Consider the following 24,808-nt stretch of genomic DNA (forward strand, 5'->3'; position numbering starts at 1 on the left):
CCACCTTTGTCTATCTGGGGTAATGAGAACATGCCTCCTGGAGAAACTGAAGCCCTCCATGGACTTCTTCCCAGTCAATAAAATCAGCCTGAGAACAGTGCTTAAGACACATCTGTTCCACACTCTGCAGACATTCCAGCAGCTCAGAATAAAAACCATAATCCTATAAAGAGGATATAAAATGAAGAATGAAACTCCCAAAATCAAATATTTTGTTACCTGAATTAACAAAGTGCAGACTCTGACCCTCTCAGTGGGGATTCAAGATCCTTTTAAAATCCAGATGAAGGTGCAGTGGTTATTTAAAATAAATTCGATTTGGGCAATTAGATTTGATTTCCTAAAAACACTTTCACTCTTAAGAAAACATCAGGATGGATAGACTGCATGGATGAAATTTTGTTTTTCTTTCCCAAAGTAGCGTCACTTCAAGAAGAGAGGAAAAAAAGACATTCTAAGATAGTCCAGTTGACTCAAGGTGGTATTCAGGAAAGGTATGAAATAGGCTCTTAGGAGACTCAAGTTATCATCCTGGCTCTGCTATTAAATATGTTGCCTTGGGTGAGACATGCAGACATGAGCTTGACTTTCAGCGCCAACACTACCTGTTATGGATAAATGACTTCACCTCTCTGGGTGGGCTTCAGTTACCTGCCTCATCAGTGAACAATGGGGACAATGATACCTTTTTCTGAGGGTGCAGACAAGGATGATGGGGCATACTATATATAAAGGGCTAAACTTTGCTTGGTGCACTGTAAATGCTCAATACATGTGAGCTACCATCATCATTATTATTTCTTACATTTATAACTGGCCATTGTACAACTCTTCTCTCATAAATACTCAAGAAGGACTGAAGTAACACTGTTAATCAAAATACAACAGACCTTGCCATAAAGGGAATTCCAGAGACGCCAGTTCCCAGCCAAGCCTCAGCAACTGTTCTCAGCTCTTGCCACCAGCAGCCAAGGTCAGCCAAGACTTCCCCTTTTAAACCCAACTCCACAGGACAAGTTCTCATGGCCCCTCCAGGTCATTTTTCCTCTGGAAATAAGCTCTTGTGAAGAGATAACAATCTATCTCTTCCAGCAGGACTGCAGAGTGGGCAGTAAGGTCTTAAAACTGCCTCCTACCCACGCTCCCTCCAGTATATGGGTGTATTATTAGGGCCCTCGATGACAAGCGTGCCATTGAGACAAAGAGAAAGGCCTGAGAGAAGATAGATATCTTGAGGAACAATGCAGTTTCTTGGCTCTGAGTCTTTATTGAAACGGCATAGTTTACCAGGGTTGGCTATTCCAAATCTCTGAACTGCTACAGATGAGAGCCTCATCTTTTTCCTCATCATGTAAACACACTTCCAAACACTGAGGTGTGCTGGAAATAGGTCAACTTGGGCACTCCCTTTAAAATGCAACCTACAAAGCAGAATACACAATGCGTGAAAAGCTGTATCTTCGGTTTCTTCATTTTCTTTGGTTTAGCTCTAGAGGGACAGATACAAGGCAGGAAAAACAGAAATGTGGAGGCTGCAGTAGCCCAAGTCAGCATTAATCAGGGCAGAGTGGCTGCTCTGTTGTCTGAAATGGAGAATCAAAGCTAGCTATGTGCATCCTTCCCTCCCTGGAATTTCATGTTAACCATTTTAAAGATGTCATTATTAAAGGGCCCGGCAAGTGATGTGGCCTGCCCTGGGTCAGAGTGGATGAGGGACTGGACTGTGGAGGGCACCCTAATCCTAGCTCCCCGAAATGGTCTCTTAATCTTCAACAGCGTTCCAGACACAGATAAAACAAATGGATAAAGCCAGGAACAAGAAAGTGGGGAGGGGATTGGACAAGCATTGTCTAACAGCACTGGACAAGAGGAGCCCCAGAGTGATTCCATTCTCAAGGAGGAAGGTCAGCTGGATCTGTGTAGCTCAAACCTCAGTCATTTGTGCATTACCTGCATGATACCTGTCACAGCCTGCTATGTCAGCTGTGCCATTATTTGATTAATATTATCCTTAAATACATATATTTTAAGAGAAAACACTACCTTAGTTTCATAAATTCTAAGCTAGTGTTACTTGCCAAAAATAAACAGTGAACCTAGGAATGAATACAACAAAAACATCACTAAATTTTTTCAACATTCTGCTGCCTTCAAGAGGGTTCTAAAGGGTGATCTTGGATCTGTTATTTTGTTAAAAAGGAAGATTATCATGGATCAGAGAGATGTTAATGAGAAACTAATACTAAACAGAGACTTGTCCCTTGATCTACTCAGAAGATTTGAAAAAGAATTACAAAGGAGACAAAATTTGTCATTATGTGATTCCATGTTATTTAATGCCCTCTTCCAGAATTCCCTAAAACGATCTCATGAAACAGCTGGAACCAACTCTGCTACTGAAGCATGGGCCCACATGAATCCACATGGGCCTATCCGAAGCAAGAGCAGAACCCAAAGTACAGTGATGGGGACCACCCACACCAGGCAATACAGCAGAAGGATGAGATTACTGGGGACCATGATCTGGGTCCAAAGCTTTGGTGAATGGGGGAAGAGGCAGGTTGGAGTAGGGTCAGGTGTAGAAACAAAGATGCCTTATCAGAAAATAAGATGCCAGATCTGGGTAAGTGAAGAGATGTAACAAATCTTTAACTGGGTATTTGGTTGGAAAAAATAGAAAGCTTGCTGCCTGGGAAGAAAATCAGCACTGATAGCAATTTTTAAAGCTACCTTGAACTGTGGGTGGCAACTGCGGGAGTCCAGAAGCCAGAGCGACATTAGCATCTTTGCCACTAAGTTATTCTGTGATTTTAGGCAACTGACTTGATCCTTCTGTGTACGTCAGCTTCTTCAGCTGAGTGAAGGTATATCTTTCTAAAAAGGCCCATTTATCTATCTGTAAAGTATAGATAATAATGCTTACCTCACGGGGCTACCGTGAGCGTTAAAGACATGATGCAGGGTTGGGCACTCACAAAACACTCCTAAGTGGTAGGCATTAGAAATATAACTACTGCTCCCACTACTGTGCTACAACGTCTACTTTACTGCTCTTGTTTCATCAATGTACTGGTAAAGTCAACTCCAAATTGCAGTTATTACCATCTGATATAAACTGCCTGAGAAATCTGCTGCTCAGGACCACAGTATAAAAGTCCAGTATGGATTAAAGCCAAGTCAGTGCTTTAGAGAACTCATTCATGCCCCTCTTTCGTCTGGATTTATATGATTGTTTTGTGTTTTATTACCTGTTTGTTTTGCTTTGCATTGTTCCTTTTTAGGCCTCAAATACATGTGCCGTGGGTGGAAGCTCTCTTGCATATACAGACTAGAGGACAGACATCCAGCTTGAATCAAACAGGATCTCTTATCCCGTGAGCCCCTGAGCCCGTGCAAAAGCCAAATACCTACTCCATCAAGAAGAAGTGCCTCAAATTCAACCTACGTCTTTATTCTAAGGCTAAACAAGTTTAATAATTCATTCCTGAAACATATTCTTCTGTAAGTACTAGCCGTGAAGCTGAATAGAGAAGGTGTAGAGAGAAGCAAAGATAAAACAGTAAGAAATAAAAGGATCACAAATAGTAATGTGACCTAAAAACACGAAGGGTAAAGCTACAGAAACAGTAAAATGAGCAGCGGTCACCACTTGGGGCGGGGGCTAGGGGAACAGGGAGGGGATGAACTGGGGAGTAAGTGGAACACTGAAGTGGTTCAAGGCAGTGAAACTGTCCTAGATACTGTAATGATGGACACATGACATTTCGTATTTGTTCAGACCCATAGAGCTACTCAACAATAAGTGAGTCCTAATCTAAACTGGACTTTCTTCAATGTATCAATATTGGTTCATCTATTGTAACAAGGATACCACACCCATATAAGGTGTTAATAAGAGAGGAAACTTGGAGGTGAGGAAGGAGTAAGAAAAAGTCCGTGGGAGCTCTCTGTACTTTTGTGCACAATTTTTACGTAAACCTAAAACTTCTCTAAAAAACAAAGTCTGTTAATTAAGAATAATAGGGGAGAGAGAGAGGCGAGAGGCAGGCAAAAAAATCTTTCGTCTGGCAGAGATTAAAGGATCCACAGAGGCCTTGCATGGTCTAAGGTAAATAGCTGATTTGTATACATGGGTATGGCCAATGGCAATTCTGATCAGAGCCTGGGAACAATAGTTAATAACTACCATTTACTGAAAACTTATTTGCTGAAAACTGTTGGAAGCTTTAAGTACATCTTGTTCAATTAATCTTTAAGTGCTATGAATTATATGCCGCTATCATTCCCACTGAATTGATGAAGACATGGAAGCTTAGGGAGGTTAGCTCATGGTCCAACAACACACAACCAATCATTGGGAGAACCAATGGTACCGATGTGAAAAATGCATTTCCATGGGAAATTGTGGAGCTAGGCACCCTTCTTCCTCCAATGCTTAAGATACTGGAATGAGGGATGCAAGAGACTGCCAACTAGTAGGAGCCCTAGAAGGATCTTGAAAAAATAAGTAAAATAGTTAATCTTAAGGCCAAAAAATCAAGCTGACAGAGATCCACACTGGAGATAAAGGAATGAAAAACTTAGAAACTAACAGCAAGTGGCAGGGGAAAAAAAAAAAATAAGGAAAGGCCTTTAGCACTCAGGGTGCCAACAGGAAACAGATAAAATTATTAAGAAGTTATTAAGGAGAGTTTAACATAGTATTTAACAAAGTGTGGGCAATGTTTTAATAAATGGATATGCAGCATCCAGGGCCTACAAGCAGCAGTGAGCCATTGCCATTCCAGGGCCAGAAAAGGGAAAGGGGAGGGAGTGGTTACTGGAAGTGGAGGCCCTAGCTGTAAGGAGAGGACTGCCCGGCAGAAGTTGTAACCTTCAGCAGAGGTATGCAGCTGTCCCACAATGACTCAGTGACAGGAAGGAAGCAGGGGGAAATACCCTGACTTCATTGTTCACTCCCCCTCTACTCTCCTATTGGTGCTCTAAGAGCTAAATGTAACCAGAAGCCCAAGGGCAAAGAAACAGACTAATGTACACCATGCAGGCCCTGGACATGGAGCATGGCAGACAAAGGTGAAGAGGGTATCTGGGGATGCAAGCAGGAAATAGCCAACCCAGGCCCTGAATGGCCAACAGTAGGACATGATTTAATAAACTATGATATTGCCATACTATGGATTACAATTATTATGTCCACCTTTAAATCTGTATCATGAACTGAAGAAATATCTAAAATAAGTAAGTTGTAGAGCAATGTGCAAAATATGATCCAGTTCTTGCCAAAGCAAACAGAAAACACTGTATGTAAATACGTTTATTATATTTTTGTGTGTGCTGATCTGGAAGAAAGTTCTGGAAGGATGCACATCATATTGTTAACATTGGATATTGTAGAAGGATGCAGAGAGAGGTGGTAGGGGTCCTTTTAAACTTTTTCTTCTCTCTCCTCTATTTACATTATTTCTCTAGTTGCATATGCATAATGTACTTTATAACTTTTAAAAGAAACAATAAAGAAAATTATTAAAAGGTAAAAGAATGTGGTAATTGCCGTGGTCCAGTGTGACAGGAAGAATATGGATTGGAAAATGCAATGGCATACTGTAGAAGAAAGCGTCAATCAACTAAGTAACTGAAGAGGAAGAGAAAATGATGCAGATGCAGACGTGCCAAACCAGACTGAAGTTTCAAAGCAGCATGTCTAGGGAGGACCCGTTAATAGACAGAGGGAACAGATAAAGGGCTAACCAAATTGAAGTGCAAGACTAAGAATAATTTTGAGGTACTGGTCAATCACTGAGCCATGCAGCAGGTCACTGAAAATGGTGGCCTGGGATTTAGGAGAATGGTCAGGTATTAGTGGATGGACTTGAGTTAATGCCACACTGAAAATGGCTGTGCCAATTGAAAGGCAGCAAAGAATAGTGGAAAGATCCCTAGAACGGGAGTGGGAGCTGTGGACTCTGGTCAAAGTTCTGTGACCCCCTTCGCCTTTCCAAGCTGCTGCGCCATTAATGGTACCCAGCTCCCTCTTAAGAAGCAGCTCTTCCCTTTCATCTTTTCTGACTGACAACTGGCTTTGACAGAGCCTTTACAATGACAGAGAAGTCGAATGAATTCCCACCCTATTACTCCTCAGAAACAAGAAACCTTTTCATTAAATCTGAAAGCCTGCCAAAATGCAATTCCCAGAGGAGGAATGCGGGCTCAGGCCTTGGAATGTGTGACAAGCACCTTCAAATGACAGGCAATAGCTCCCCATCTATTTGTGGAGGCCACAGGGATTCTTCTTCAAATCAGGCATTGTACTTTTAAAGCTGGTGGGGGCTTCTTGGGGATTGTGGTCGTAAGCACACAACCACTGGCTTATGCAACTTCCTAAAACTGTCCCATGGTGGGCCAGTCTAACAGAACACTTAGCTGTGGTGCTCCAGTCACATTAGGTGGCCACGGAAAGGGCCCTGTGGAGAGTGTGGAAGGAAGGAATTGTCTCAAAGACCACAGATGTCTTCCAGTGTGCTCTGCCTTGCAGTCCAGACCTCAAAGATTAGTTCTATCATACAGGAGAGCAAAGAGGGTCCTCATCATTAAAGCAGCCCGAAAACCCAAGTGGTAAATCAGTGCCAGTTAGCCTGATGGAATGGCGGAAAAGGGAAAGCCTTTGGAGTCCTGACTGTAAAACAAGGAAAACAATATCTTTTTCAAAGGAATGCTGTGAGGATTAAGCCCAGATTCTGGTGCATAGTAGGTACTCAATAAATGGGAGTCCCTTTAAAAGCTAGAACCTCCCTAAATCTTCTCAGGTCAAAGCCTTCCACCTGGTGCATACCTCTCCTCTCCTTTATCCCTGAAAAGTAACTTGACTTTCATTTCTTTTTAGTTTGGTTTGATTCATACCATGTATCTTAACTACCTTTCTACAAGAACCAAAACATACTTCCTAGAAAATAATATGGGTAAGAAAAGAAAGGGAAGAGTTTGCTCTTTTTTTCTGGTTCTTTCTTGACAAAGCAGACAATCATGATGAGTGATTTTTTTGGTTATAGGCTTCCTTCTGTCTGTCTAAAAACCTGTACATCCACAGCTCTGTTTTCATTGGATAGAGAGGTGGTTATTGAAGCAGAGGCTATTTTTGATTCTTTGGCCCTGAACTTCCTCAAGTTGTATTGATAGATAAAACTGCTGATGCTCTGAGAACAAGGACCTCAAGAGGTCAGGCAGACCTTGCATGAAACAAACACTTGAACTAAATACAAATGAGGCACCACTTAAAAATTGTCAGAACTCGAAAATCAGAGACAAGTGAGTAGTTAATCCTAGAACAAAAGGTTTCTTCACCTTCAATGAAGGTCTAAGGCTTTACTCATAAGGGGCACCTCCTGGAATGTATTCAAGACTTCTTACTATTGGCAAAGACCATGCTAACATTATGGGAATACATTCTCTGTGTTTAAAACTTGTAAGACTTCATCCCTTACCTGCAAAGCCATAAAGCTGCCCACTTCTCTTCCCATGATCACTACTTAACATTCTGAGCCTAACAACAGGGGAGCAGTTCTGGAATAGTCTGCTCTTTTATGATGTATGTCTGCTCAGAAATGTTTCAGACTGAAGTTTACAGTTATATGTTTTATGCCTATCAAAGCAAGATGTATGTTGTAACATGCATTAAATTTTGTCCAAAAAATAGAAAACAAGTCACCAGCTTTGCCAGTCATCTCAGACACAAACAGTTTTCACTCTTCCCCTGTTGCCCCAAGTCTTATCTTTCATTTATCATTCCATTCATTCAGGGTTAGACTGAGCTAGGCTTTGGTGATACTGTGGGGTATGACACAGAGTCCCTAGGATCATGGACCTGATAGACTAACAGCCTTTTGATATCCCTATTTCCTTGACACCTGTTCTCTCCAAACCACTTAACCCAGGGAAAAAACATTAGCCTAAATTCCTTCATTCATTCTTTCATCTAGTATTTGTAAATGCCTCCTGCTCACAGTCCTATTGATACAATAATGAACAAAGTAAAATAAGGCACTGCAGTGGTTGAAAAGGCAAAGAATAGGTAAGTTAATAAATAAGTAGCATAATTTCAACAGTGATAAGTGAAATTTAGAAAAAGGATAAGGGGATGGTAGAGGCTGGGAACAGAGTCTGGGACATTTTATTATATTGAAAGAAGGCATGTCTAAGGAGCTCAAAGAAGGCATGTCTAAGGAGCTGTCTCCTGAACTGATGTGAATAATCCAAAAACAAAGGAAAAAAAAAAAAACACAAAAAGAAAAAACAGCAAGTACAGAAGCTTTGAGCTGGACATGAACGTGCCATAATGGGAGGATGGCTGATGCTGAGTCACTGACCGGCAGTGGCAGGACTGGAGACCAGAAAAGTAGTAGGCAGGGTAACCCCACATGGGACCTCAAGGGCTGTGGTCTGGGTTTTAGTTGAAGTGCAATAGGAGACATTTGAGCAGGGGAGTGACTTGGTTTGATTTACAGTTTTAAAAGATCACCTGGTTATCATGAATGGGGAATGAATTTAGGGGTAGGCAAAGTGGAACCACAGAGAAGTTATGGAGTTCTTGGAGTAAGATGACAGAGACTTGAGTGAGCGTGATGACTGATGAAAAATGGTGAGAAGTGGTTGGCTTAATATTCTACACTAAAGGTACAACCAACAAATATGCACAGCTAATATACAGCTAGTTGGGAACTGATCACAGTATCTGTTGAAAACAATGCCTGCCCACCTCTTACCTTGACTGTGTCTTCTTACTAAATATCCAAGTAAATTTCACCTATATATTTCAGCATTGATAGACTTCACAACTTTGAAACAGTGAGGAGGCAGCTTCAACAGAGCCATCTACATTCAATATTTAAAGCACTTCATAGTTCCAATATCATAACACCTGGGTTTACCAGCAGCTCAGGTTACTTTGATTATTTGTTTGGATATTTATCTAATCACTGAAATTACTTCTAAAATATGTCTTTGTAAAACTCTGACATAGGCAGCTTCCAAGTCAGCTCATGTTATACATGTACGGATCTGGTTTCCTGCTTTTTAGCAAATGCAAGCTAGTGAGAGTAGCTGATCCTCTCTGATGAATCAGCTTTCTTCACGGCCCAAGGCACATCACTATGAACATTACTTCTTCATTATGTATAGCTGTCCATTTAGACATGTGAAAGTGTAAGCCACTGGGATGACTGTACTGAAATCTAAATACACCATCTTTTTAAATTTCCCTGATCTCTGTTTTTATCCTAAAATTAGGGGCCAAGTAGTTCCTGTCTAATCAATTACATGGATTCCAGGTCACTGAGACTTTGGCGTACATGTTTTTTTTATTTCTCCTAACATTAAATAACTTGATAAGTAATGTTTTCTAAGCAGCTTACATTAACCTTCTTAACAGGAGATAGAATAGTACAGTAAGTGAGGGTTTTCAGGGCAGACCCGAAAGTGGATTTGGACTCAGTTCTGCCAGTTAGCTAACAATGATACAACCTGAGATAAATTAACTTTCCGAGTTTCAATTTCCTCATCTGTAAAGTGGGTTAATAATAACTATAATCTAGGCATTGTATGAGAATTGAATGAAATGCCATGTATAAAATTATAATTGAAAATCAGTTAGTATGGGCTCCAGCTTGGCACAGTTTCTTATAAATTTTATTTGAGGCTCCCTTTTCTGCTCTCTGAGAACTTCTCAAGTTTGAAGTTTTTAATTTTTTCATTCTTTGTTCTTCACTTTCTCCCTTTATGACTCTGCTACGGCTGCCATAAAGAAGTACCGCAGACTGATGGTTTCAACAACAGAAACTGATTTTCCCAAAGTTATGAACACTAGGAGTCTGAGATCAGGGTGTCAGCAGGCTTGGTTTCTTCTGACGCCTCTCCTCAAACTCCCCTGATCCTTGTGTCCTCACATGCTCTTCCCTCTGTGTGTGTCTGTGTCCTAATCTGTTCTTCTTATAAAAGTCCCCAGTCAAAATGGATTAGAGCCCATCCTAATGACCTCATTTAACTTAGTTACCTCTCTGAAGACCCTGTCTCCAATACAGTCATATTCTAAGGTACTGAGGGTTAAGACTTCAATTAGCAGGTAGGGGACATTCACTCTCCTCCTCATCCTCTTCCTCCCTCAACAAAAGTTACGAGAAAAGCACTAAACTACAGCAAGGAAAAATGAGTCCTATGCCCATATTTTTTTAAACCTATTTTACTATATGACTTTGGCAAATTATTTCCCACTTTTGACCCACATTTTCTTAATCATTCAAATGAAGGGGTCGGAATAACAGGTCCCTTATTTATCTTCCTTCCCTAGCCAAGCAAAGCTAAGTTTTTCCCATGATTTCTCATAGCAAAAAGGGCTCCGAGATAGAGCATGCAACGAAGTAAATGAAATAAAAAGAAAACAACAACAAAAAATACCTTCTTTGTGGAATAAACCCAGGATGAAGTCCCTAGAAGTAGAAGATTATATTCAATTGCCTTAAAACCTTCTAAGTTGTTTAAAGTCCTTTCTGCCTGTAAGGCTGTAATTTAAACCAATTTAGTTGGATAAACCAAAAACCCCACCATGAATTTAACAATATCACCAAACAAAGTAATCTCATCAAAATTTGGGGCACAGATTGGCTTTGAGGGAAAAAGTACAAGAATTAAAATAAAGATCTCCTTGAAAGAATTAAGTGGAAAAAAGTTTTAAAAACAAACACACATACACACAGGAAATGTAAAATTAAAACCAGTTTCCAAGCTTACAGGTTGAGTGAGTAAGGAGTGGGGAAGAACTGGCCATGTTCCCTCTCCAGCTGTGTAGCTTCAGGTCCCAAGACACGGTGTACCTCTACAAATGTCAACAGCCTCAACAAGACTGGGAGGAAGGCAAAGGTGGTGGTGAGAAAAAAATGTGCTCATGCGAGAGCTAAGGGAACGAGAGAAAGCAGAGTTTTCCATAAATGGCACAACTAATGAAGGAATGAGTGGTGACAAGAATGTAAGGCTAAGAGTAAAGACATTAGGATATCAATCTGTAGTCTGATGCTCATGAGCTGAGTTACTTCAGCAGGTTACTGAACCTCTCATCCTAGGGTAGCTTTTAGTTTGGGTTCAACTAAAAAACTTCAACTGACAATGAATCTGTCATTTCATTTTATTGTTAATACAAAGATTTTTGGAAAAAAAATCAAAACAATGCAAACAAAATGAGATCTATTTAACTAGATTTTCCAAGGAATGTAATAATATATAGCTATTAAAAATTAAGTTATTGTGCAATGAAAAGACATAAAACAGCATAAACAATATGTGGAACCATTTTAATAAATGACACATATAGTCAAGAAAAAATTCTAGATGTGTATACTGAAAGTTTACATTGGTTCTGAGTAATTTCAGTGTAGCTTATTTTTATTGTCCTTATTGTTCGTGTTTTTGGTAATTTTTTCTACAACCAACATACTTAAGCTTTGTAATGGAAAAAATGCCGTTAGTTAATTTTAAAATCTTTGTACCCCACAGTAAAACAGATAGTAGCAAAAATGCTAATTAAGTGAGTACCACTTGGGTCTTGGTTTTCTGACTCATAAGATGGGGCATTAGGCTTAAAAAAAAAAATCTTGAGCCAGCAATCCCATTACTGGGTATATACCCAAAGGAATATAAGTCATCCTACTATAAAGACACATGCACGCATATGCAGCACTATTAACAATAGCAAAGACATGGAACCAACCCAAATGCCCATCAATGATAGACTGGATAAAGAAAATGCAGTACATATACACTATCGAATACTATGCAGTCATGAAAAGGAATGAGATCATGTCCTTTGCAGGGACATGGATAAAGCTGAAAGCCATCATCCTCAGCAAACTAACACAGGAACAGAAAACCAAACACCGCATGTTCTCACTCATAAGTGGGAGCTGAACATTGAGAACACATGGACACAGAGAGGGGAACGACATACACCAGGGTCTGCTGGGGGGGCAGGGTGAGGAAAGGGAATTTACAGGATAAGTCAATAGATGCAGCAAACCACCATGGCACATGTATACCTATGTAGCAAACCTGCACGGTCTGCACACGTATCCCATTTTTTTTTTTTTTAGAAGAAATAAGGAAAAGAGTAATCTCCATGGATACTCAAAGTATGAATTTTACAGAGCCATAGTAAGGCAAACCTTAGAAGAGTCTTGCTTAAGACTTATTTAAGAGAATGGAGCATGCAGCATAGGGCATGAAATGAGAAGGTGGCATTTAAATTCACTCTAGGAAGAACCCCTAATTGGTAGTTTTGCTAATTCAATGTCAAGATGCTGAGAGTGGTGGGAACCTCCCTGGCAAGTTGTTTGTGTAAGTACAACAGTGTGGAGCAGCTTTGGACATGCCAGGGAAAGATTGCTCGTAATAGGAAGGCTAGAGGGCTTCCTGATGCCAAACAGTGCTAAGGAGTCCACTGCCCTTGCAGAGGAGGGGTACCAACTGTTCTCCACATCCCCCATAACTTGCACCACTCATACCTTTTAGGAAACAGGTGCAGAGAACAACTTACTGCTGGACTTGAAGTAAGTGAACTCCAATTGGAATCAATGCCTTGTGACTCCAGAGGTGGGAGAAGATAAAACAGGGGAGAATTTAAGGTAGCACCATAGGATGCAGAATTTAAGGTAGCACCATAGGATGCAGTTAAGAATGGGGGCTGTAAGTCACATAAACCTTAGTTTGAATTTTGGCTCCAACATTTAAGCCTTGTGCGATATTAGTCAAATTACTTTATCTCTCTACATTTCCTCATCGATAAAATGGAAAGAAAGACCTACTTAAAAATCCACCTACTAATTGAGTTGTTTTGAGAATTAAGTGAGATAATAAAAAGCACTTTACACAGGGTACAATAAACATGAATTCTTATTATTATTAAAATAACTTTTCCCAAGCTTATGGTCAATAAATATCTTTTATGCAATAAAAAAATAGCAAAATGCTTTTATCATACCTGATTATATTATATATGACACTCTTATAATACAAATAGTTCTTCAAACACTTTCTAATCAACGGTTTTTGGTTCCATGAATATACTTCGATTCTCCCATTTTGTCTTCCCTTATAGATGCTCCCTTTGCAACATGGAGAAACTGCATCTCTACTAGAAATACAAAATTAGCTGGGTGTGGTGGCGGGTGCCTGTAATCCCAGCTACTCGGGAGGCTGAGGCAGGAGAATTGGTTGAATCCGGAAGGGGGAGGTTGCAGTGAGCCAAGATCACACCACTGCACTCCAGCCTGTGTGACAAGAGCAAAACTCTGTCTCTAAAATAAAATAATAAAAGACTCTAGTGATTGTCATTACACATAGACATATTGAAACCATGAACTCTGGTTTCCACCGAGAGGTAAACTTGGTAAAATCTGTGTTAACTCGTCCGACCCTTCAAACCAAAGAATGATGTTTAGAATAAAAGCTAGTAACAAGAATAGCTCCAATTATAGCTCAGAGATAGCTGACAGGTGTAGCGGGATAAGACACTAAAAATCTTTTGAGAGAACACACAGAAACAAAATCATTCCATGTAAATGGCCAGCCCTGATAGGGAAACAAAAAGAACTATAAGCTGCTTCTTAACCAATACTTCCAAAACACCAAGTTTCCTTTACAAATGCAGATTGGCCTATCTAGTTGCTGCTAATAACTCTAATAACTTTTTAGTTTATGGGCAAAGGCAGAAAGAGAGCTCAATTAAGATCTATGTTGTGTCCTGGTTCAAAGAGTCATGGTGACAATTCCCTCTATTTGAAAGAGGACATAAAGATTTGTATTAATTCTTTTAAATAATTTGCAGTAAGAGAAATGATATCTTTGTTTGTGGGCAATAAGTACCCAGGTAGGCCCCTGAAACAAGTTCAGAATAAGCCCAGATGCAGAATCTGGAAGAAAGACAGAAATGGGGGCCAGACAAGAAAAAAGTCTAAATGATGGATGGACTTTCTGGCACACGTGCCCAGGTCAGGCCCTGGATTACAATGACTTGCTTGTTCTGCTAAAGAGCTGTCATGTTTCTCTTGGCCCAGTGATCCTATGCTAGTTTCTTAGAGTCTGGCCTTATTTAGAAGTTAATATTCTAGAAAGTTGTCAATGAAAGGGAAGATTATGTACAAGAACAAATTGGTATACTTTCAGGTGACCTTCTCTCTTGAAATCATTCCTGCAGGTAAGTGTTAAATACATAGATTCATTCAGCAAATACAGAGGGCCTAATACGCAACAACCAAAGACTAAGGGCTGGAGATTCAGTGGTAACAAAACAAAAACCATCCCTTTCCTCATGGCATATACATGGCATGATTGGGCCTTTGTTGGTAGATTATTTCCATTGAATGGCAGCCCTCATATTTGAAATATTAGCAAGAGCAGCTAAAAAAGAGCTTGGTGAGCATATACAGACTCAGAGTTGTTTCTTATTTGTTTGCTTGTTCGTTTAGTTGGTCCAGATTTTGGGCAACTGTCGCCTTCATGCCCTTATCAATACTAGCCTTATCCTAAAGAAAGACTGTATGTGACAGCAAATGAATCATGATATCACTTTAATAATGCTCATCTGAATTAATACTAATGCTCTGCTAGGCAGAGGATCTATCAGTCACTATTATTCCATTTCTCCTCAGCACAAAATCTAAATAAGTCTACTCCCTGAATGAGAAAAAGGCTGGGATTTTAAGCGTAAAAAGCAACCAAAGACCCTTATATCCAACACAGATGTTGGCTGGTCCCTCTGAGTTTCAGCCAACAATGGCTGCTCTCATCCACTTTCTCCCTACTCTCTTTTCCCTCACAGGAAGGGCTTAGAACTCCTCTCTGTGAATTTGGAACAAAGTGAGGAGGGGCTGGCTCACAGGGTCATTTGCACTGGCAGGGACCTCAAGGATCATCTGGTTCAATGCCCTCATTTTACTGATGCAGAATCCGAGAGGGATAATAAGGGTTTGCCCAAAGTGACAAGTAAATTAGAGGCAAGGGCAGGCCTCAACCACAGTGTGTTGATACTCCCTCCAGGGTTCGCTTCCTTATTCCATATCTAAAATCAAGAGGGCTCCTTTGCTCTACTAGTCCGAGGAACTCCTCTCTTAAAAAATAAAATTGCATTTTACCCTTAAAATTTCATTGTCGAGCACTTCCAGCAGAAAAAAATATTAATTAGGACATGAGAAATGTTGTCTTTGAATTCCAGATGTTCCAAATAGGTCCCTGCACCATTCTACTGTGGAGCTTCCCCATCTAGCTTAAAATGCTGGGTGTCTCCTATAAATGTTTCTCCGTGTGGCTGAAGGGAAACAGAGGCCCTGGCTATGTCTGGGAAGAAGACAGGGATAGAGAGTGAGAAAGGTCCTTAGACCCAGATCTGCTCTGACGCAAGGCAGAAAAATAGCATCCGCTTTTCCACCCTGTACTCGTGCATGCTCCTGGGCAAAAGCCAGAGGCTAACTCACTCAGACAGCTGGCAGAAGCAATATATGAACCACTGTCAAGAGGACACACAATTCACTTGTTGTTCCAATAGTAATGTGATAGGGCTGGCCAGACCATCCCCAATCCTTCCATCCTGTGAACAGTGACCTGCATTTGGGAGCTAACAGGTGTAGACAGCTGGAAATAATGGCAGGAGAAGGTACTCACCTTTGCCTACAGAACTACTGCTCTCTTGCCTATGAAACTAATTCACCTCTGCAGGGATCAATCCCTGAGTCTTGCTTTTTCAGCTATGTGACTTTAGCCAAATTACTTAGTTTCTCTGAGCCCCTTGCCAGAATGCAAAATGATGGTTAATAACTGTAGCTATAAGAGTTGCTGTCAGTTAAATGAGATAATCCACGTAGCTTTTACTAAGACAGTTAATAACAACAGCTGCACCATGCTTAGTCCTGTATTTCTAGCCACTGAGTTCCCTACAATCTAATTAACAGAAGAAAGCTCCTCAGGAAAAGTAGTTTTGATATTGGGCTTCGTGTAGGGACTGGAACCAAAAGAAGAGGCCAAGTTGAGGGGCTCATTCTATTCCACCAAACTACCTTTGGCTTTTTTTGAGGGGTGGGAGGATACTTGTTTCATATATCGAAATAGACAAACGTTGATGAAAGAGGGGCTTCACAGCAAAAGGTGTCTGAACATAAAGGAGCCTATTTATCTGGGTTTTCCAAGGTCTTTCTTATTTGTTTCTCATTTGCCTAGAGAAAGTGGGAGAAGAGGCAAAGTTGAGCATTGATCTGAGGAGGGAGTAACCAGGGAGCAGTTCACCTCTCCAGTTAACATCCATCACAAGAGGTAATGACATATTCAAATTTCCTGTCTCCTTCTGATTAGAAGCACTGATTTCATCAAAGACAGGCATTTAAATCCTGGAGACTTCCTACTGTTGTAAACATTTTGCAGTTTTTCAAATGTAATGAGCAAACAAAAATGGCCCTATAATTTAGCTTTATTTTTTTCTAACTGAAGAAAAAAGAGCAAACAAGTCACTGAAAAACAAGTTATGAAGAAACTGCTGAAAGGATCTTCAAAATGTGTGTCACTCTAGCCTAGACGCTGATTAGGATGAAAAGATGTACAGAGTTCAATAATTTAGAGGAATAGCCCCTATTCAGGTTAAGGGAGAGTCTCTGTATCAAAAGTTCAAAGGTGGTCTAATGGCCTGTATCGGACTACCAGAGAGGACAGGCACAATTCTTAGGAACAATGTAATGTAACTAACCACCCCCCCAAAAAAAAAGGTTTTATATAACACTGTGTTTATTTTTGTCTTGGAAAACTCTTACTTTAAAAAAAAAACATTTCCTAAGTAGTCTCTTTCTAAACCAGACCATTGTCAAGTCTTCCTTGATTAATTTCCACATTTCAAAGTAGCTGAGATTTTATAAACATAAATCAGCATTTGCCCTCTTGAACACATTCAGAGTTCATGGACCACTTTCATGGCCACTGTTCGAGCCTCTCAGTAGCTCAGCGTGATAAGCAGGAAGTCTTTTTATTTATAAACTGAGTGTTTTGCCACATAGACTTGAATTCTCGCAGGAAATCTATTTCTTCAGAATTCCTCCCAGTGCCCAGCTGGCTTGGTCACAGCTAATAACATTCAGGGCTCTTTATATGCCTGAGGCCTTCTCCTAGTATTTGAGGAAAAGGAATAACCTGGCTAAGAATCAGCACATACCTGCTCAAAATTTAAAGTAACAAACAAACACTTCTGGCAGGGCCTAGGCTGAGACTTCAGTGATCAGATATCTAAGCTGCTTTCCATTCCTAAGTGCTTGCTATTTTTCTTCTGTTTTTTTACTCTGGAATTTCCCTTTCAAGGTGCCTTCCAACACAGAGAAAGCTGGTTTTCCGTGACTCCTCCTCCTTTGGTTTCCTCAACTCTAGGTCTCCATCTCCTAATATTTTCCTCTCCTTCTTAAATGACACCCATTGACGCACAAGGAGCGTGTAGATCCAAAGGTGGGACTGCGCCTGTCCCTTCCTCCAGTTCTAGTCTAGTTCTAGGCCCCCAGATCAACTGCCAAAGAGATCTGGGTGTTCCTCCAGTTCATAAGGTCCCTTCACTTCTCCAAAAAAGAAAATAAATTCCAGTGGCACCTACTATACTCACAATTACACCCTTTCAAGGGAGATCCGAGAGATCTGAATACACACCCTAGACTGAACTTTGCAAGTTGTATTCCCAACTGGGGATATATCTTCCAGCAATTCCCAAATATCACACACACACCAAACTTCCAATGCAACAGAAATGCATTATCTGCAAGACAATGTTTACTGAAACCCAATTAGTAGTTGCAAAAAAAAAAACAAAAAAAAAAAACAAAAACGGTTCTCTGTAATTTGTCTCCTAGAAAGAATTCTGGAGCTGTTTCCACAACTTTCAACATCTCAGCTGCACGGCCTCCAGGAGGCAGCTGCTGCACCATGACAGCCTCAGCTTAACTCTAACCAGGCAGCTCTAAATAACTTCACCTACCTGTATTTCAATGTCCTTTCTTATCTGGGAAATGATTATCTGTGGAAGTTCTAATACGAAAATACATACGAAACACCGGAACTTGAATGCTTAAGTATTAGGGCCTGACCCAGTCTTGTGGTCAGTTTCAAGTTGTAACGTTATGTCAGAGGAAAACAATAACTGTAACTTATCAAGAATTTCTGCCTGTAGCATTGATGGTGACTACTATTTCAAGAATGTGTTCTTATATGTACTTAAAATAAAAGGTCAGAAAGACCATGCTATGTGATTTGTTGACAGTGACAAGAAAAATATGCCTCCCAGCAGTGGAGACGGTCTGGAAACCATCTGCCCTACCAATGCCAAGGCACAGCAATGGTAGAGGCAGGAACACCAAAAAGTGTGTGATGGTGAGGGACCTGCATTTTCATTTCAGTCGGGTGTGTAGGTTTAAGTCCTGCCTCTAATACTTACTGACTCTCTGACCCTGGGCAAATTAATTTTTATTTTCTAAGATTTTTTTAACTTATAAAAGAGGAATAACTATAGTCCCTCTCAGACAGTATTGATTGAGTCAATGATTAAATGTAACAAGGCATGTAAGGCAGAACACATAATACCTGACACAAACACTCAACAGGTAGGTGCTATTATTATTAGGAACAATTTTTAATTAATTCATCCATTTAAGTGACAATCATTATGTATCTGTATGCCAGGTTCAGTGCTAGACAGTAAAGATACAAGGTCCCTTGCTGTGATCTGTTGAACTCCAAAACTGCCAGTCTGATAAGCAGAAACAAGGCTCATGTTGAGGTAGAACAGATAATCCACAGAGCCGACCTGAGAAGGGACGAAGAAGATCTGAAGGGTAAGCTACTCCTGGAGAAAGGTGGAGCCAGCTCCAGCAGGGACACAGAAATCTCCCCCTCCCCCACCAACAGGAAAGCAATAAAACAAGGAGAGTAAGAATGCCTTAATCTCATGAGGGCAACAAAAATAGGTGGAAGGAGGAAAAAACAAAACAAAACAAAAACAACCAACCCTATTCCGGACCCAAAACAGTGATAGAAAGTAGTTCCTAGGAAGGCAAAGTGTACCAGGCCAAGAAAGACTGCCCCCATCAGTCCTCAGATTGTAGTGACACCTCAGCTACTGGGTGGGGCTGCCTTCACAGAAAGGAATAGAGAGGGTGAAAATTCAACTCAAATTCCATAATACGACCATTTTTTAAATGTACTAGAATTGATGGTAGGGGGTATATGTTATATTTAGATCTTTAATGATACTTTCTGCACATGAATATCTATGTATACATTTTTATATTTATAACTATATCTAGAAAAGGTACCTCAACCTTCATAGTATATAGACAACTATAATCTTATAATAGACATGCAAACATACATAAAAATTTTATTATAAAATAGATTCCTTCTTCATGGAAATGCAAACACAAAGCATGAGAAAATTTACAAATGGATTCCTTATCCCCAAAGACCAACATCCGCCTCCTGCTATGCCCTTCCTTTTCATCCTCTTGGTTTTAACAATGAATGCAAGGCAGCCCGGTTTGAAGAAATTCACAAACACTGTCTACTCCTGTTACAGCTGCAAGAGATACAGCCCCAGCTTCCAGGCAGAGGCTGCTATGCAGCACCACGCCCCACACACAGAGAGAAAGGATGGAAGCTGCACTGAAAATGAAGGAGGTACCCCAGGGAAGATCATTCAAACAGAAACAAAAGGGAACCCACTGCAAACCTGGCCCTGGGATTAGGGCACAACCACATTTACTGGCGCTCCTAAGGCAAGTTATCAAGGCTGAATTTCTTTATCGTTCCTTAAATGATACCTAGAAGAATGGGTGTGGCTCTCAATGTCATGTCACAGGATGAGTCCAGAAGAAGAACCACTGCAGTCTAGGAGGAAAAAAAAAAAAATCGGTTCTCTGCCTTTCCCAAACAGGAAAACTAGCAAATACATACTGGATATAAAGCAATTGGCAGATACATGCAGCACACCTCCAGCATGGAACAGCATGAGAGCTGTAGCTCAATCTCCTAAATTAAGGAAATAAGTAAAAATTGAGCTTTTGTCCCACTCAGCTTTTTCTCTTTCTTTTTTCTTTTTATTTTATTATTATTTTGATAATAACTTCCACAGCTCCTTGGAAAGACAAGACAGTAGGCACTAAATAATACCGTGCATTGTAAAAGACTCACAGTGTTTCTTCAATAATGGAAAGTGAATGATATCAGGTAGTGGTAAAGGAGGATCGGATAAAACCCAAAGCCTCCACCAGGCAAAAGGATCCCTGCTGGTCTCAACTCTTCTCCCTGGGGAGTGTTTCTTCCTTAGCACCAGCTGAGAAGCTGGTAGGGGTGGGGTGCATTTGTGTGAAGTGAAGCTCAGTTGCATGAAAAAGATATGATGCGGCAAAAGAAATAAATCAATTGACAATAAAGTGTACCAGGGGCAAGAGAGGCTTCTTCCTGCCTGCAGACAGGAAGGTCCTGCATCTCAATTGCAAACGCACAGGACGTTCCAAAGCCTAAGGGAACAAGTGCAAACAGACTCTTGCCCACAACAAAACCTGGCGGACCCTGCAAATCAGCTACTATGGCAGGTAAAGCTTTGCCCTAAGGCGGCTGCAGAGCCTCCCAAGGGCCAGCTGATTACTTCCTTTGTTCAGCTTGCAAAGATGGAGTAGCCACCCATTCCCCCACTACACACACATACACACACACACACACAGACACACACACCATCCAATTCACTATAGACAAAGCGCAACTGCATTGCTTCGTGCTAAACTAAAAAATGTTAGTTTTTATTTTTTCTATTTTTTTAAATGCCCATCCCAGCCTGCCATTATGTGTCTACTGTTTGGGAGCATCGTTGCGGGGCATCACCATGCAATCCCAGCCTTGCTGGACGCCAGTGAAGATGCGGCTTCTGTACCTGATAATGGCACGTCCCCTCTCCACCCCGCCCTAGGAGCACCCCGGCGCATCCGACACCAGCCGGTCGGGGTGTCTCGGTCTTGCACACAATGGGTTGAACTCTGCATGCACACAGCGTGCGCCCGCGACAGCAAACTAAAATCTGCTCTAAAAACTCGTCCTTTTCTTTGGCGTGAGGGAGAAATGAAATGAAAAATGTAAAGTGCATAGAAGGCATACACACACAAAGTTGATCATTCCCACTGCAGCCACGTTAGCTGTCCGGTCCCATGAATGACACACTGAAACATGAGTCGGAGTGAACGCAGGCAAGAAGGGGATCCGGCGAGGACAGGTGGTCCAGACACCCCGCCAACCTCGCGGCGTAAGGGTCAGAGCCGTGGGGCTGGGGCTGGGAGAGGGGCGCGGTCGGGCTGCCAAGTACCCCTGGAGAAAGGTGTCATCTCTCCAGACCCCGCCCGGCCAAAAGGATCCTTAAACAAAAAGCACACCTCAACCTGGGGCTGCACACACCGACACCCCAGGCGGAGCAGGGGTCCTGGGAAAGCCGCGAGCCCCGCGCTACTGTGGAACTACTGGCGGTGGGAAGGGAGGATAAATAATCCAAAGTTCTCCGCGCCACTATTTGGGTTTCCTCTTTGTTTTGTTTTCCCCAAACCCCAGGGTCGCTCAGTCTGTGTGGCGCCGGCTGGACTGACCGCCGCGCTCCGCCACCCGGACCCGGGGTCTCCGTCCCTCCCCGGGGACCCAGCCAGGGAAGCCGGCGGCATCAGAGCCACCCCCGCCCGCAGCACAGCGGGCCGGGAGCGGGCGAGGAGGGAGGGAGCCGCGGCGCCGGGACTCACCGTGATCCGCGGGATGTTCTTCTTGCCTTGGTAGGACATGGTGGCGGCGGTGGCTGCAGCGGCTGCCTCTCTCCCTCCTTCCTCTGCTCCGGCTCGCCTGCGCCTTCCTCAGCGCACAGCGCCCCGAGATCAGGTGGAGTGAATGGTGCGCTGGCCGCGCCGCCGCCTCCGCCCGCCTCCGCCCCCCTCCCGGGCTCCCGCGGCGGCTGCCAGAGACAATAGTAAATCTCCCCAGTCCCCCTTTCACCCCCGCCCCCCCACGCACACCCTCCTCCACCCGCGTTCACGCCCGGGTTTTTTTTTTTTTCTTTTACTGTGCCAGCTGGGACCCCATAAGACAAGAATGGCTGATCTGCGACTCCTCCCTCTTCTCTCTTATCCCTATTGATTTTCCTCTTTGCATCTGCCTCACCCACTTTTTCTTTTTCTTCCTTTTTTTTCCTGATTTGCGAGTACGGTGGAGCCAGGCTGCTCCACAGCCACCAGGGGGCGCGAGGGGCTTTTCGGGCGCGCAGGCCCCGGTCAGGGGTGGGAGCAGCAGCTACGCCCCACCCGCCGCGTGGCCGAGCCCCGGGCGCCACCGCCGCCCCCAGCCAGCCCCTCGTCGGATCTCCCACCTTCCTCGCCCTGGTTTCAGAATGGAGACGGTTCCCGGCTTCCCTCCCGGCACCCGATCTCCTCCGCCATCGCGCGGACCGAATGCGGCGGCCGCGCCTTTGTTCGAGAGGAGGGCTGGGCGCCGCCTCTGCGGTCCGCCGGGTGGTAAACTGCGGCGCAGCCCCTTCCGACGCCGGGGACTGGTCTGACTGCTGCCTGGCCGGCCTGCTGGGGTCACCAGACCCGAAATATACACATGAGAAAATGGAAAGCCATTGACTCGCTCTGGGAGGCTGCAAGGAGCACGGTGGCAGTGGACTCATCATTCCCTGTATTTAAAAAATATACACGTAACATCTTGGTAAAGAAACTCCACTGCCTGACTCTCAGAATCAAAGAAAGAACATGAATGCTGCCCTTGAGTAAAAAGTAGAAAACACCTGTGGAGCGGGAAGGCAGAAGCCCAGACACTTTCCTGGTGTGCAGCCATGGATTTTGAGTAGAACTGCTATTGCTCCCAGTCAGTAGTGAACCACGTGTGCTGTTCACAATCCAGAGTTTACTTTAGGCAGGGCTGCCAGACGAAGGTTTACGTGTTTTCAGAAGCAAAACCACGGCCCTTCGGCGAAGGAATATATTGTCCTTTAGATACCTGCTAAAATCAAACTGCCAAAGGGAGACAAATTTGGAGAGGCCACTGTGGGTGGGGCCTGAGTGGTGGCTGGAAGTAAGGGAGCTCAACTCTCACGAAAAATAATTCCAAACATACAATTTAAAGAACAAGAAAAAAACACTTGCTATGCAAAATAAAATAAAAAAAATTACAAACCCCTTGAAAATGTCTCCCACCGCACCCCCCAATTGTCAGTCTTAATGTTCTATTAAATAGAAATCCTCTATGTCACTAAGCGTGACTAAATCTGTGTTGAAGATCTTGAATTCACGTTTCCATAAGGCAGCCTACTGATGGCAATTCTAGACATCTTGTCATTAAAGTGAAGACGTGCTTGCAATAAAGAAACTATATAAGGCATCATCCACAGAAAGGATACAGAATACTACAGCTTGGGCTTGCCATAAACCTGAAAAAAACCAGATTGGTCACATAATCCAAGGACACGCAAAATCCCCCTTAAACACTCCCTCTCAAGTGAGTTAATCAAAGCTGCTAGTTATTTATGGTTAATTGGTCTGAATGCAGTCTTCACAAGAAAAGTCCACAGCAGTCTCCACTTTATTTCTGTGATACTCTGGAAAGGAGGATGAATGCCAAGCAAAGGTCACCTCCCTATATTCCTTTGCAAAACACAAGGGGGAAAAAAAAGAGTGGGCCAAAGGAACGCCCTAAACATTTTGCTTTGTTCTTAAAGCATAAGTGCTGAGACCACTAGCCAAGAGTTGTGAAATTACAAAGCATTCTGGGGATTGGCATGCAAATGAGCAGGATTATATTTAGAACAGAGTAAAAAGAGAATTAACTACATACTATGGAAACCAGCAGAGCTCTCTCTCTCTCTGCATCTTTCCCATAGATTTTACTGCCCCAAACTTGCTGGAAAGGATCTTGCAAATTTTTCTCAAGAAAAGTAAAAATACATAAGAGACATTTACAATCCAAAAAAAAAAAAAAAACTGCTGCTTCTTTTTTTTTTTTTTTAAATTTCACAGGTTTCTTTGCCTTTCTTACATCTGAGTTATCTCCTCTGTTACCATCATTATAATCCAGAACACTCTTTACTAAATACATTTATACCATATTTTTGATCGCTTGGTGATTGTGTGTGTGTGTGTATGTGTGTGTGTGTGTGTATTGCTTCAAATAACAAGACCTGATTAAGCTTTTTGAGGTCAGATTTGCATGCAAGAGGCCATGTTAAATGGCAATTGCAATGTGTTCTTCTGGATCTGACTGCTGTGACCAGCCAGGCACAGGAACACATAATAAGCAGCAAATTGATTCAAGCTGTTGCCATCATCAGAAATGCACAACAAACACTACTTTCCCTGTTTCATCCCCTTTAATTATCTTTCACTTTCTTGAACCAAAATAAAGCCTCTAAGATGAATTTGAAGGAAAAAGCCTTCCTTGGCTATAAGAAAGGCAGCCATCAACACAGGATGCCTCTGTGTCTGGCCAAGAGAGAGAAGAATGGAACCAGTATGGATGTTTTCCACAGTAGAATGACTCTGAATGGTTTTTCTTGGATACACAGCAGTGCTTGGCTTTAGGTATCTCAGGAAAGTATGAAAGAGAGGGAGAGAAAGACACAGAAAGAGAGACTTGATTTATAGTCCCAAAGAAGCTGAATTTTGGCTACCACACCTGCCATACCCCAGACTTCCACACCTAAATCAACCGGTACTCCATGCCAGTTGCTCAGGCCAAGGAT

The 24,808-nt window shown here is 42.2% G+C and overlaps 1 protein-coding gene across 3 annotated transcripts in view; it reads right to left on the reverse strand.

Annotated features, from left to right (window-relative positions):
- DPYSL3 (dihydropyrimidinase like 3) overlaps nt 1-24,808 on the reverse strand; it is a 118,703-nt gene that overhangs the window by 41,301 nt on the left and 52,594 nt on the right. Inside the window, exon 1 of one of the 3 annotated variants that reach the window (XM_037733016.1) lies at nt 22,439-22,759. The exons of 1 other annotated variant lie outside the window; for it this stretch is intronic. In XM_037733016.1, the coding sequence (XP_037588944.1) occupies nt 22,439-22,744 (306 nt within the window). In that variant the 5' untranslated portion in view covers nt 22,745-22,759. Of the gene's footprint in view, nt 1-21,821; nt 22,225-22,438; nt 22,760-24,808 lie in introns of those variants that run through there. One more of the 3 variants, XM_017513251.2, reaches the window with a different exon arrangement.

Source organism: Cebus imitator, unplaced genomic scaffold (genome assembly GCF_001604975.1).
Source record: "Cebus imitator isolate Cc_AM_T3 unplaced genomic scaffold, Cebus_imitator-1.0 Scaffold489, whole genome shotgun sequence".
NCBI lineage: Eukaryota > Metazoa > Chordata > Mammalia > Primates > Cebidae > Cebus > Cebus imitator.